This window comes from Anarrhichthys ocellatus, unplaced genomic scaffold, assembly GCF_004355925.1.
Source record: "Anarrhichthys ocellatus isolate YVR2014 unplaced genomic scaffold, GSC_Weel_1.0 scaffold28, whole genome shotgun sequence".
Classification (NCBI taxonomy): domain Eukaryota; kingdom Metazoa; phylum Chordata; class Actinopteri; order Perciformes; family Anarhichadidae; genus Anarrhichthys; species Anarrhichthys ocellatus.
Window position 1 is genome coordinate 2,565,646 of NW_022280058.1, and position 12,424 is coordinate 2,578,069.

General features: G+C 43.4%; 1 protein-coding gene across 1 annotated transcript in view; it reads right to left on the bottom strand.

The window, feature by feature from the left end:
• Positions 1-11,928, bottom strand: part of mtnr1aa (melatonin receptor 1A a) — a 32,880-nt gene extending 20,952 nt beyond the window's left edge. The window contains exon 1 of the mRNA XM_031863131.1: positions 11,425-11,928. Within this exon, the coding sequence (XP_031718991.1) occupies positions 11,425-11,608 (184 nt within the window). The 5' untranslated portion in view covers positions 11,609-11,928. The remainder of the gene's footprint in view (positions 1-11,424) is intronic.
• Positions 11,929-12,424: the final 496 nt, after the last annotated feature.

The window sequence follows — 12,424 nt, forward strand, 5'->3', positions numbered from 1 at the left end:
CACACACACACACACACACACACACACACACACACACACACACACACCCCAACCTGTCCTACAATTACAGCGCAGGTAGTAATTTGGACTCTTGACAGGATGATTTAGTTCCTGTGGGATTAATGGACACAGATGATGAATGAACGATCAATTACTCATTTTGGATCTGATACCGCCTCTGCACGGAGTAATTGACATGCATCTGCTGCAGCCCGTTCTGACACCTAATTGAATTACAAAAGAAGGGGAGGACAGATTCTCGTGTTCACCACAATTTGACGCACGGCGCTCCAAACATTTTTTACATTCCCATCCTACGGCAACACTGTGGGCCAAAATCCTTCTGATGCAACCATCTGATTCAACATAAATCATCAAATCTAAATCCAGTGGATTTTTTTGACCCAAAAACGCGAGGTACATTTATGTTATGTTGTAGGATGATCTCATGGTATGATTGCCATGGCTACATTACATCCCAATCCGGAATTCCTCGTCACGGATGAGGTGCATTCTGGTTCCTCTTTTGTTTTCGTTTTGAAAAATAAAAAAGTACAAAACTAGAGAAGTTTGGCCTGGGGAGGATGTTCACAGTCCCTCTTTATATCGTCACTATTCATAATTGTATTGCAACAGCTTCTGAGCCATTTTCCTCTCGATAAGGCAAGCTTTATCATCTGACTCCGCTTGATACACTTGAACCACTGTCATTTGTCGTCTACTCCCTACTCCCTTTTATTTTGCACCACCCGCATGCTCCAACGTCACATTTCACCATTTTCAACAGCGCTGATCCATTTTTTATGGAATGCATGAAAAGCCTTTTTTCTGTCGTCAGTTTGGAAAACATGTACCTGAAGGGTTCGTATATTCTGCCATGGCTATAGTCTCCCGACATTAAAGCTACATAAAGGGAGATTTCTGATGCAAACAATGAATCAAACTATGACTGTGTAATGTTTAACGCTTGCTATTACAGCCAAACCCCGTGTTAATCAACACAGCTTCGCAGTATTTCCGCCCCAGCGGAAGTAAACAACTGGCTGGTAAATAAACTGACTTTGTAAATATGACACCAATTGCATGAATTTATAATGGAGGAGCTGATAGCATCAGAGCTAATATATTCTCAGGAAACCAGACAATTTGTGACCAGCTCTGAATGGAAATGAATTCTGGAATCCCATCCTTAATGAGCTCATCCTTAGTTCGCTCTCATTGTGCACCACTATCAACACATCCTCTCATTAGAGCTCAGATGTAGAGGATCATCTCAGTGAAATCACCATTCAGTCCACTAAATGTCCGTACACGTCCATATCAAGAGAGGAATGTGCTGTCATCTTCTTACCTGTGATATGCTGTAACATGACTTTTTATTTATGTGACCACTTAACGTCCCCACCGCTCGCCACTTTTACTTAAGTCAGCAATGCCAACAAAGCAGAAAAGTCAACTCTGGCGCCGAGTCCCACAGAGCGCTTCCAGTTGAAATTTGATTTTTTTAAGATATTCGGTCGACTGTGGCAGCCGAGTCAACAAAGATCGTGTTAATAAACATCCCCGAGTAGCAACGATCATCCACATCTACTCACATATAGAGTTTTATCACAGCGCAATATCTCCCACAAAAGATATCAGATTATTTCTTTCATAATACTACATATCTCATGAGTCATTTCCCATATTATCAGAGAGACTGAGGCTTAGACTAGGTCACTGAGCACTGAGCAGCAAAAACATCTAATTTCCTACTCCTTAATGTCCTATTGCTTTTGGACGGCACCCAAAGAAACGCTGGAATGAACCCAAGCGATGTCTGAAAGTGTGACAAAGGACACTAGACAATAATCACGAAGAGCATGTTTATTAGTCATTAAAGGAAAGCATACTGTGACGAGGAAATCTCACACACTAAGCTGTTGCTCATTAGAGGGACGCGTCGGACTCCACTAATTACTTCAAAAATGTGACGGACCATGAAGAATGTGTCATAATCTGCCTCTTGAGAATTAGTCTGTACTGCCAAGTGTGACTTTGTATCAGCCGATAAAGTCTATTTAAACCCCCCGCGCAGGACCCTGAATAGGATAAGTGGCTACAGATATTGGATAGATAGATGGATTCTCTCTCATATCTCTGCAGGTAAAACAAAGTGCAGGCGTCACTGACACTCGTGCAGCCACAATAAGAGCCCTTAACGACGCAAGCCTTTACAATAGTCCTATTTACTATTTATATACACAATATTACCTCTTTATTGTACAATGTCCTCTGCCACAGTTCAGATTCTTTTCATGCCACCACTCTAAATCTACAGCTATCGTTTAATTAACCTCCTTCACAAACACCTCCTTCATTTGAAACTGGTCCTAAACTGTGCAGAGATTATAATGGGTGTTGTTTTTGAATGACTGTGGTGGTTCTGAAAGTGCTTTCTTTCCATTATTTACGAGAAAAATAAATTGTTGAAGCAGTCTCTTTTCTGTATTGTTCCACTCTCAAATCGCTCAGCCTGAAGATTCCTCACTGGAGATAGTTGTGGGACACACCATTGCCAACTATACAAAAATAAATCTGGCTTGCCGGCTCTTTCAGTGAGGAGCGATCAACTTTTGCTTTTATTTATCTCTCCCCCATCTCTCAGCCCTACTGTCTTGGAATGTAGAAGCCATTGTAACCGCTCACGGTGAGGAAGCTCGGCGTCTTGTTACTGTGTCCCGTATACTTGGAATATGCTTCAACAAAACTTTAAGGTTGACCTCATTTACTCCGCTGAGATAATTCCAAAGTTGAATTACTAATCTTAGTGATTGTATTTTCATTTTAAAATGATATTGCCATGTATTCTTCTTTTATTGCCATTTAATTTGAATTGTGTCTGTATTTATTGTTTGTACCTCGGCACCTTTGAGAATGAGGGTTCTCCTTCAAAGGGATTTCCGAGGTTTTAAACTACAGAAAAGAAAGAGGCATTTATACAAAATGGACTTGGAGTTAAGTGATCTTAAATGATGCCAAACAGAGACAAAGAAAGACTAAATTGGACTCATGGCTGCGTAATAGAGATCTAACAGCGGGAAATATTCATCGGTGATTAGACTGAATTACATGGATGAGCAGCTGTTTTCTCAAACAAGCAGTCAATGATGGGATGGGCGGTTAGCGCACAATTTCCTGTATCCACATCGAGATAAAACAGAGCCACATGTCCACCTGATGAATGTCATCCAATACTCACTTTTAGCTACTGAGGGAAACATCTATCTCCTCAGCAGCTGAACGCTCCACTGTGTGTTCACCAGGTATAGCTGCTAACTTTGCCTGCCTGTGCTCAGGTACGTGTGCAGGTGGCTTATCAGGGAAACAGCTGCCTGCTGCTGGAAAAAAAACGCTGACGAGGGCGTTAAGAGTGGAACAAAAGAGTGAAGTCGCTGTGAAGCTACACAGAGCTAAAGAGACCTGCAGAGAATTCTCTGTCGCTGTGTCAGTATCAGGTGTATTAGTATAATATAAAAAATATGTATTAGAGCTAATCTAACTTAAAAGATCCTCATAAAAATAACTAAATATCAGCAACCAGTCTCACTATTCAGTTTACTTCATATTGAAAGGCAAATAAAAACTGGAAATAGAATGAAGGGGACAGAAATCCAATAATTTTCCAGGGTGAACAGTGTGGCGTTATCTTTTCAGAAAACAAAGCAGATGCAGCTTATTTCATTAGGATTGTACTGAAGATCGGTAAGCTTCTACTACTTCGAGTCACATCCTCTACGTGACTTTTTTCCGTGGACCCATGAAAGAGTCGCTTTCTCTCGAAGCACGAGCGGTGATACCTCGCTTCGGTCCGCTCCACGGAGAATCTAACAGAGAACATTTCTCGCTACTAGTTGTTGCATAACACAGACGTTCACAGAAGGTTTTTCGGCGGAAATTCAGGATGGATCTTGTCTTGTGCAGAGACTGAAGGAACAAATGTGTGTCTCCGCGAGTGTCTTCGGAAATACAGATTTTAATGGTCGGACTCAAGTTGTTTTTCTGTGTCCCTGAACAACAGAACTGTCTCTTACCATTTATACATCCTGTTTTCATTTTCTGACAGAGCTTTTACATGTTCCCCCGAATTCTGACACCTCATACACCAAAATTAGGAGATCGTATCAAACAAAAAGACTTTTGCTATTTTCGACTTGGATCTGCTGGAACCTATAGTTACTCATTTTTCAGTGACAACATGCAGCTTTTTTTACCCTCAGGACTATTGTTAGACTGCTATGCCCTCGCTTCTTTGCTTTGTAGTCACTAAAATTGTTATTTCCATTTGACGGCGCAGTCCTCTGGAGTGTTTGTGCAGAACAGCGCTGTGTCTCAGTGATAAACCACATCGCTGAAGCCAGAGACAGCGGCCTGATAAGGCTGAATGGAGCAGTGTTCACGGGATGACATCAAATGGCATTCATGTGTCTGCCGTAATAATCCTCATTACGTGCCATTCAACTGAACAGGACCGTTCGCTCATAGAGAGTGACGAGGCGTTCTGATTGAGCTCTTTTCGTGTGTTTGTCCACTGGCTGTTTTTAGGCCCATTAAATGTAATTTTTCTTAAAAGGGATGTTGAAAATGAGGTTTCTCTGTTTTCCCTCTGTTGAAATTTTCTATCTAAGGCGGATCGACTGACCCGGCATATTTTTCTCTTCTTTTTTTTCCCCATTGGTGCCTTGTTTTAACGGTCATGCAATCTGACGCATTCACAGCTGGAAGCTGCTGAGTCCGACTACAGTTTTCCACTGTTGGCCACTGAGTAGCAATGGTGGACTAAGTGCTTCGTTCAAGGGCACCTTGCGAACAGAGGAGAGTGTTTCTCCCTCCCCTCCCCCCCCCAAACAGTTCCGTTTCCCCCAACTGGAATCAAAAACTGGCACCCTTTCCCATCACCATCCAGCACCTCTAACCTCTGAGCTCCCGCCGCCTCGTGTGTGTGTGTGTCTAATCAAACAGTTGCCGCTCTACAGTAAGCACCCGACAGTACGATGCACAGTTCCCCTTGGATGAGCTTTAGGTTCTACTTGATCTGACTGCCCTAAGCTTCCCGTGTGCGTCATCCCGAGCTCCTATCGAGCAGGAAGAAGTTGTCACTGTACAATATTGTAAATGATTAGAAATAGCACAGGGAAAGGCATGGAAAGAGGAAGAGGGAGGGTTGCTGGAATGGTGGGGATGGAATCTTAAATGGCTCCAAATATGCTCTCTTTTATGTATAAGTATTTATAGACTCATTGTGTCTTCCTCTCTCAGTGAAAGTGTGCTGTCCTCCACGAGGGTGAGAGACAGACAGAGACAGACAGAGAAAGTAAGTTAACATGCACAGCGGAGAAGACCAGATGCCAGACCTGCTCTTGTTAAATTCGACCATGTCAGGCTGGTCGTTGTTTAACTCTTATCCAAATAACAAGCTGAATTCATTTTTGCCCACTTGGCCATCATATAATCTGGAAACCTCAGTGTTTGAGAGATAACCGTCTTCTTGCCTGACCGGCTTGATGGAAAGGGCTATTGGCAGAATTCCTCCACAGGTATGTGGTCTGACAACATAGCGTCCTCAGAGAGCGATGCAAGCAGACAGGGTGTCATGGAATATGAAGCCTGGAAGGGTAAAAATTTAAGTGAAAAGAGAAGAAGAAAAACAGAGAGTGTGCATGTTAGGGTGAGTAAGCTCGGGAGGAGGAGGAGGAGGACAAAGAAGGTGGGAGATCGAGATGAGGCGCAAAAACCTGGCGAGCGGAATGCAAAACGCTGCGCAGAATGTAAACCAGGAAAAGAAAGAAACAGAAAGGTGTTTTCTCAGAGGAGAAATGTGAGGGAAACAAAGCCTACATTCTTATCATCCACACCGTGTATACGGCATGGATTACTGCAGGCGGGCTTTGTGTGTGCAGATAATCCGGCCAATTTTAGAAAGTCATGAAATCATCTAGAAGCTGAGGCCCCTTGGCAAGAGTAAGTCAAATGAGCGCTTGCTGCTGGCTCAGTTCTTCTTTCTCAGATGACCCTGGAAAGAGGCCCGATACCCAGCGAGACAAGGGGGCGCCTGCTAAGACTGCCGTCAGATATGATGTAAAACAGAAGATTGCAAATGATTATTGCTATTAATGTTACAAACAAACCCAGTCTCCCAATGACGGAAGCAACACACTAACATGACTAAAACGGCAATCAGTCTTTCTTAGAATATAGAATGTGAATGCAAGCCTTCCGCTTCTGTCACCACAAGTCTGCTTCGCGTGACAGGCTCTCACCAATCTGCTGCCTTTATCTTCACTATCACGTACCCTCTGCAACACCAACACCATTAACATCCGGCCGCACGGTCCCAACAGTGTGGCCACAGCCCCGTGCATTTTTATATATATAAATATATCTGTGTGTGATCTGATGTTTGAGTTTTTGAATCCTTGTGGAGCGCCAAAAAAGCCCTCTTGACAGGAGGAAAAAAATCTGTCCAAAGTAGATCTCCAAGTAAGTAAAACGTGTACGTTTTTTTTCTCCGTGTTTCAGGACACACATGGAACACTGAAAAGAAACAGCTGACTGCAAGTTATCAGGTGCAAAGCAGCCTCGGCGCGCGATAGCAGCTTCCACTTTACGTGTCCTGGCTGACAGGGGGGCATTATCTCATCTTTAGCTGGGAGTTAAGTGCCTCATGAGTTAAAGAAATACATCTTTTTTCCTCTCCCACTCAATGTTCATTCATTCAGCTTGGGAGAACTATAAATGAATTGCAAAGCCACGACCTGCCTGCTGTCGTGGGTCCCCAATTAGACTGTTTTTCACCCACTGTGCCCTTTCCTTTCGGTTCTGGCACCGTTAAGCTTCTCCGCCACACGGTGCCGCTCCGATGATTATCACAGCAATCACCACAGGCACCGACAAAACCCAGTGAGCAGCTAGGACACCCCGCGGCTTCGCATACCTGTACCTGTTGGTAGGAATGACGTCAGCCAAGTTTGGGCTTGCAAACAAACAAAGAACAAAGTTCTCTGTCGCATTACTGTTCTCGTTACCTTGTGTTTTTCTTCAAATTCGAATGGACTCCGGGATAAACACTCAAATTCTCACCCAATATTTCCATCGTGAGGAAAAGCACCAAATATGCGACTGCTCTGAGATTGTGTTTGTTTTATTGAGAGTATAATGTGATCGTGTCTTTGCAAAAAGAACATACAGTGGATACAGAGTGCCTCTCTAACCTGTGGCCTTTTCAGTTATTGAGGGCCGCTTAATGACTTTGAGGCCCACTTGAACTCTTGCTAAATACTGTTAGACTTTACATGCAAAAGGAGGGAAATGAAATGTCCCCTCCTTGTGTTTCGTGACAAATAAAGACACTTTTTTTAAATCAGAAATTGCTTCTAATATGGTCCTCATCAAGTTACATCTACTCTCTCAACACTCTTGTCCTTCAGTCACCGTGGGTGAAACCGTATAGCAGTGTCAGCCAAAGTGGGGCACAGCAAGGTCCACAAAGAGGCAGCATGTCATCAGAGGTGGGAACACATGACACTGACACCGCTGGCAGAGGATGCGCTATGCTGCGGAGTTCCACGACGCCTGCAGACTTTTTTTTAAAGGACCCATGTAACAGAACTTTTCATCTTGGCTTTACGATAAAAGTTGTTGTTTTTGCAGGGAACACATGGTTTCAGAAAGTACATTGAGTAAACAGATGGTCACTGAGCACAGCAAGTGCAATTAAGAAACTGTTATAGTTGGACTAAATTGGGGGTGTTTGATGCCAAGGTGATTTAGATCCAAGGGAAACATTAAGCAAAGTGACCGTAAACCAACTTTTTTGAAGTAAATAAAAAGAGCATTTATACGTGAGAGACATGAGTACTGTCTTTCCTTAATCTCTGTTCTGGCGTAACAAATTCAACCCAAGAAACTTCCCGTTTGATCACCTCGCTCATGAAATATATACACAGATGCCCTGATGAAGCCTGGTCTAAAGGATTATAGTTTCTCACAAAACAAGTCTTTCAAATGGTTTCCCTCATGATGAAAACAAGACAGGATGCTGCCAAATCAACATCTACTACTACGTGCAACGTCTACAAAAGGGGCTTTGTTTTCATTTCACAGTTATCTCTTTATTAAGCTCCACAGCGCTGAGCCAATTTCATTTTTTTTTCCTCGAATCTCCCGACACAGCCCGACGGATATGTACCTAATTGGAGGTGCATGCAAATAGCACTTAACTCTGCATTAATGCCTCAACATATTCATTACAATGAGAGAAATAATACTGTAACAGATACCAGAGGTGTAATGAAGCCATGCAAAAAAAAAAGATCAACTTTGTCAGGCTCAAAGAAAAGGCTACACTGACCATCACAGACGGCTCTATCGCATGAGAAGAAGCTAAGAGTGTCGTCCTGACAAAAATAAATCCACACAATCTACAGGACGAAAAGGCATCGCAAATCACTGCGACAGCATTCACACGGGGCACGGCCTGTAGGCGATATGGTCAACATCTTCTGTCACTATATGGCTCATTTCATATCTCGATAATGAAATAAATAAATGCAAAGCAAGTTGTCCGGTCATTCAATAAATAGGCTATGTGGTGAAGCTTCTTTTTGTTCACTCCTGTGGGAATGACGGACTTGACAAATGCAAAGTACAGATTACTTTCTCATTTGATTAAGAACTTTAGTGCAAAATGAACAGTTTCAAGGGAAACAAAGACAAAAAGAATGGAAGAAAAATGAATAAATATTTCCGCTGACTGTATGTTTAGACGCATGCAAACAAATACAGAGTAATCAGATCAAGACAACAGTTTGATTTAATTACACTTAAGTTATTATGTGCTTGTTTTTGTCAATTTATTGTTATTATGTGCTTGTTTTTGTCAATTTAGACGACTTAATTGTGTTTTGCGATATCGCTATATGGTCAGGAAACCATTCAATTGACAGACGATGGATTATCACACTGAATATCTCCCAGCCCCATTTGGTCTTCTCTTCTGTTGTTATCAAGGGAAAGCTATATAACACCGCGTCACGTTCTATTCCATGAGCTGTATACCATCTCACTGTAGTCGAACAGCAAGCCAGAGCAGTCAGTTGAGGCCGTCCCTTTCCCGGCATGAATCAGAAAATGCCCTTATCTACAGCAGAACAGGTGCATCTAATGTGATTTCATTGGCACCGAGCTGGGCTCACAGCACTCGTTGTGTTTCCAGCCGCGCAGCTCAAACCGCTCGGTGTGTGTTGTTGGCTTCCCGGGGGACAGAGCAGCGCTGCTGCCGCCTGCAGAACGTGAACACGACGCCTGCCAAGGTTCACCACTCAGTATATTTCCTTATTAGTCCTGTACTCATTTCATCCCCTTGTTGTTCAACTGCTGTGCAATCTCTTCACAGCTTTGGTTCATGCCAGGGAAATCTATTCCCACTTGTATTTATGGGGAACAGATTCGATCTTATTCCGCAACAGGAAATTGAATTATTTCTGGAGAGAAAGTGTGGTGGTTAAAACCCACAGATTCCCACAGATAAGGGGGCCAGTAAAACAAACAGTAGCAGCCAGCCCGCCATCAAAACATTCCAGCAGGGGTGGAATTATTATTTATTTTTTTCATGTCAATCAATATGTCTGCCAACTTGCATACAATGTGCCAATGGCTCGTCAAACAGAGAATTGTAAGAGCTTTAAGTTAGGCATGCACGTCTCTCAGAACTTTAAGTAGCGAATACGCTTCAAAGGCATGAACCTTAGGAACCGCGTCATCAGTCTGCGTATAGGACTTATTAGTATTCAAGGACAGTTTTGCACAAATACATTTAAACTGAGTTTTATATATTTTTTTTTCCATCAGCGCCTCATTATCCCTCAAACGTTGGGACTTTTCCTCAGGACGCTTCGCCGGAATTCAGCATGGCAAAAGAAAAAAAAGAACATGTTATCATCAAATGAGCCGAATAAATAAATGGTGATTCCAGCTTGTAACTCAACCATGTGCAACATTTAAGCGTCGAATAGATAATATAGCCTACGTCAGCAGCGTTACACCTGCTGCATTATTACCCCCCCTTACATTAGTCATGATTAAAAGTAACAACTTTACTAAATGTTTCTCTCCTATTGTGCCATACTTAACACAACTTAATAGCATGATTCATTTTCATTTTCAGAGACAAATTCTATTTCAAGACAGTTGTGTGATGTGAGCAGCTCTATTACAAAAAAAATACTCAAATCCAGAGCAACTGCTGCAGAGCTGCTTGTGAGTCTTTATACAATGCTGATGTAGAGCAATGGGAGCTTGCAGGAAATCATATCCTTTTACAGATAACACGTAATGTATCCCTCGCTCTGCGCGTGACGGAAATCTATACTGACCGCAACATTTCTGCAGGTGAGTGAAATGGTAATGTCAGGGGGGGGGGGGGCCATTTAGCAAATCGCCCGACCATAGCCTCTAGATGATGACAGCCTCGATACGTGGAGCTGCCAGGTGTAGCCTACATCTCCGCGCGACAGGATTCCTCTTGGGTTTTTTACCCAGCATCGCTCCGGTCCTCTCCGACTATTGCATTATGAACGTTTTGCCACTTCCACCGAGCGAGACAAACGCGGCGCGCGCGCAATTTAATCCACAGCCTATCATTTTATTAACCAAATGGCGTGAATAACAAATAAATAAATGTTTAAAAACAACACACGCACGCCCGTGACACACATCGACCTGGTAATACACTTTTCATGATGGAATTAAATCCCCTGGCTGGAGTAACATCGACAGGAGAAGCCCGGGGCAGCATTAGTGTAAGCAGCGCGCGGGGCTTTCCCCGCAGCTTCTGTCACATCGGGTCAATAATTATTGCAGAGAGAGTGTTTCTCTTACAGCCGCAGCTCGGTGGAGGTCAGTGACATCCAATCTGCTCCAGGAGTCGAGGTCGAGTTTGAACTGTCCATTGCGATATAAGCCCGAAGGCTGCTGTACAGTAACCGCACATTTCTGAGCAGAAGCTATGAGGATTTATTTTTTTTTATATATTAAAGTGATACAACATGCGGGGAGGGGGGGGTAAAACAACAACTCCCCCACTACGTGGTTGTAGGCTACCTTGACAAGCTTATATCGCGAGCGCAGATGCATCTTTATGGGGGCTCGGATTTGTAAAGACCAGCTGATTGGACAACCGTTAAAAATGTCAACAACAACAAACAAACAGAAAGAAGAAAAAAAATCACCACTCACAAGTCTGTAAGCAACAGAATGTGTCACCTTGCGCAAGCATTTTATTATAAAGAAAACAGCATTTTAGTCTCAATCTATATAAGTTTTTTGTTTTGTTTTTAAACGCTCCGTCGCCACACATGCACCCCCCCTTACCGGACTCTGTCTCACCTGCGTTCCTGAGCTTCTTGTTTCGGTACACGGAGAAGATGACCAAGAGATTGCCCAGGATGTCGACAACGATGGTGAAGATAAGAAAGCACCCCAAAGTTGTGGAGACCCACGGTGGGCGGTTCAGGACGGTGTCACTGGGGTCTGTCGAGGAGCTGTTCAGGTGAGACTCATTTATAACCATTTCGCTGAACTTTCCCAACTTGCCCAAATTCAAACGTGCCTCCACTCCCCGAGGTCGTCTTCTAACGCTGGGATTTCGGAGACAGCCGGTGGTGGGATACTAAAGCCTCCAGTGGCTTTCTCCTTCATCCTTTCCACGCGCGCTTCTCCTCTTTTTTCCTCCTTCTCCTCCTTTTTCTTCCTCCCCCTTGCGTGGACTTCGCCCTGCTTCCGTGGATCAGCTCTGGTATTCTCGGTGTCACTCCTGCGCCCGTGTGCCATTCACTTTGTCGGTACGCATGTGTGACATGAAGCTGCCAATTTACCAACCTTCCCAGCATGTGATCGAGGGTCCGGAGAGGAGTGCTTTTATTTTGGAGGGAGAAATACTGCCGCCTGGTGGAAGAGAGGCGCAACAGCAGCGCGATGGCTCGGAAGCGTCCTACTTCTTTTTTTTTTTTCTCCATTTCCCGGATGCGTGTGTGTTCATTCATGGCTTTGTGTTCGCTCGCTTTGCTCTATCGCTGCAGCCCATTCATTATAATCTGGATGAATCATTCATGGTTTATCTGTGTCCGGAAAAAACACCGCATAGCTTACTGACGGCGCCATTGAAACAAAAGGAAACGTACATAGTGCAGGTGATTGAAGGTGATTCGGTTTGAAGAATTTCCTGATTTAAATTTCCCAGATCCCACAAGGCACACTTATAAGTACATACATAATAAGAACGCAGTTTAGTTTGAGCATCCCTGGAAATGTATGATGGAGTTTCTATACTAGAATAGCCATTATGCTATTGTTAGTTAATGATATTCATGACAAATTAGTCACCCCC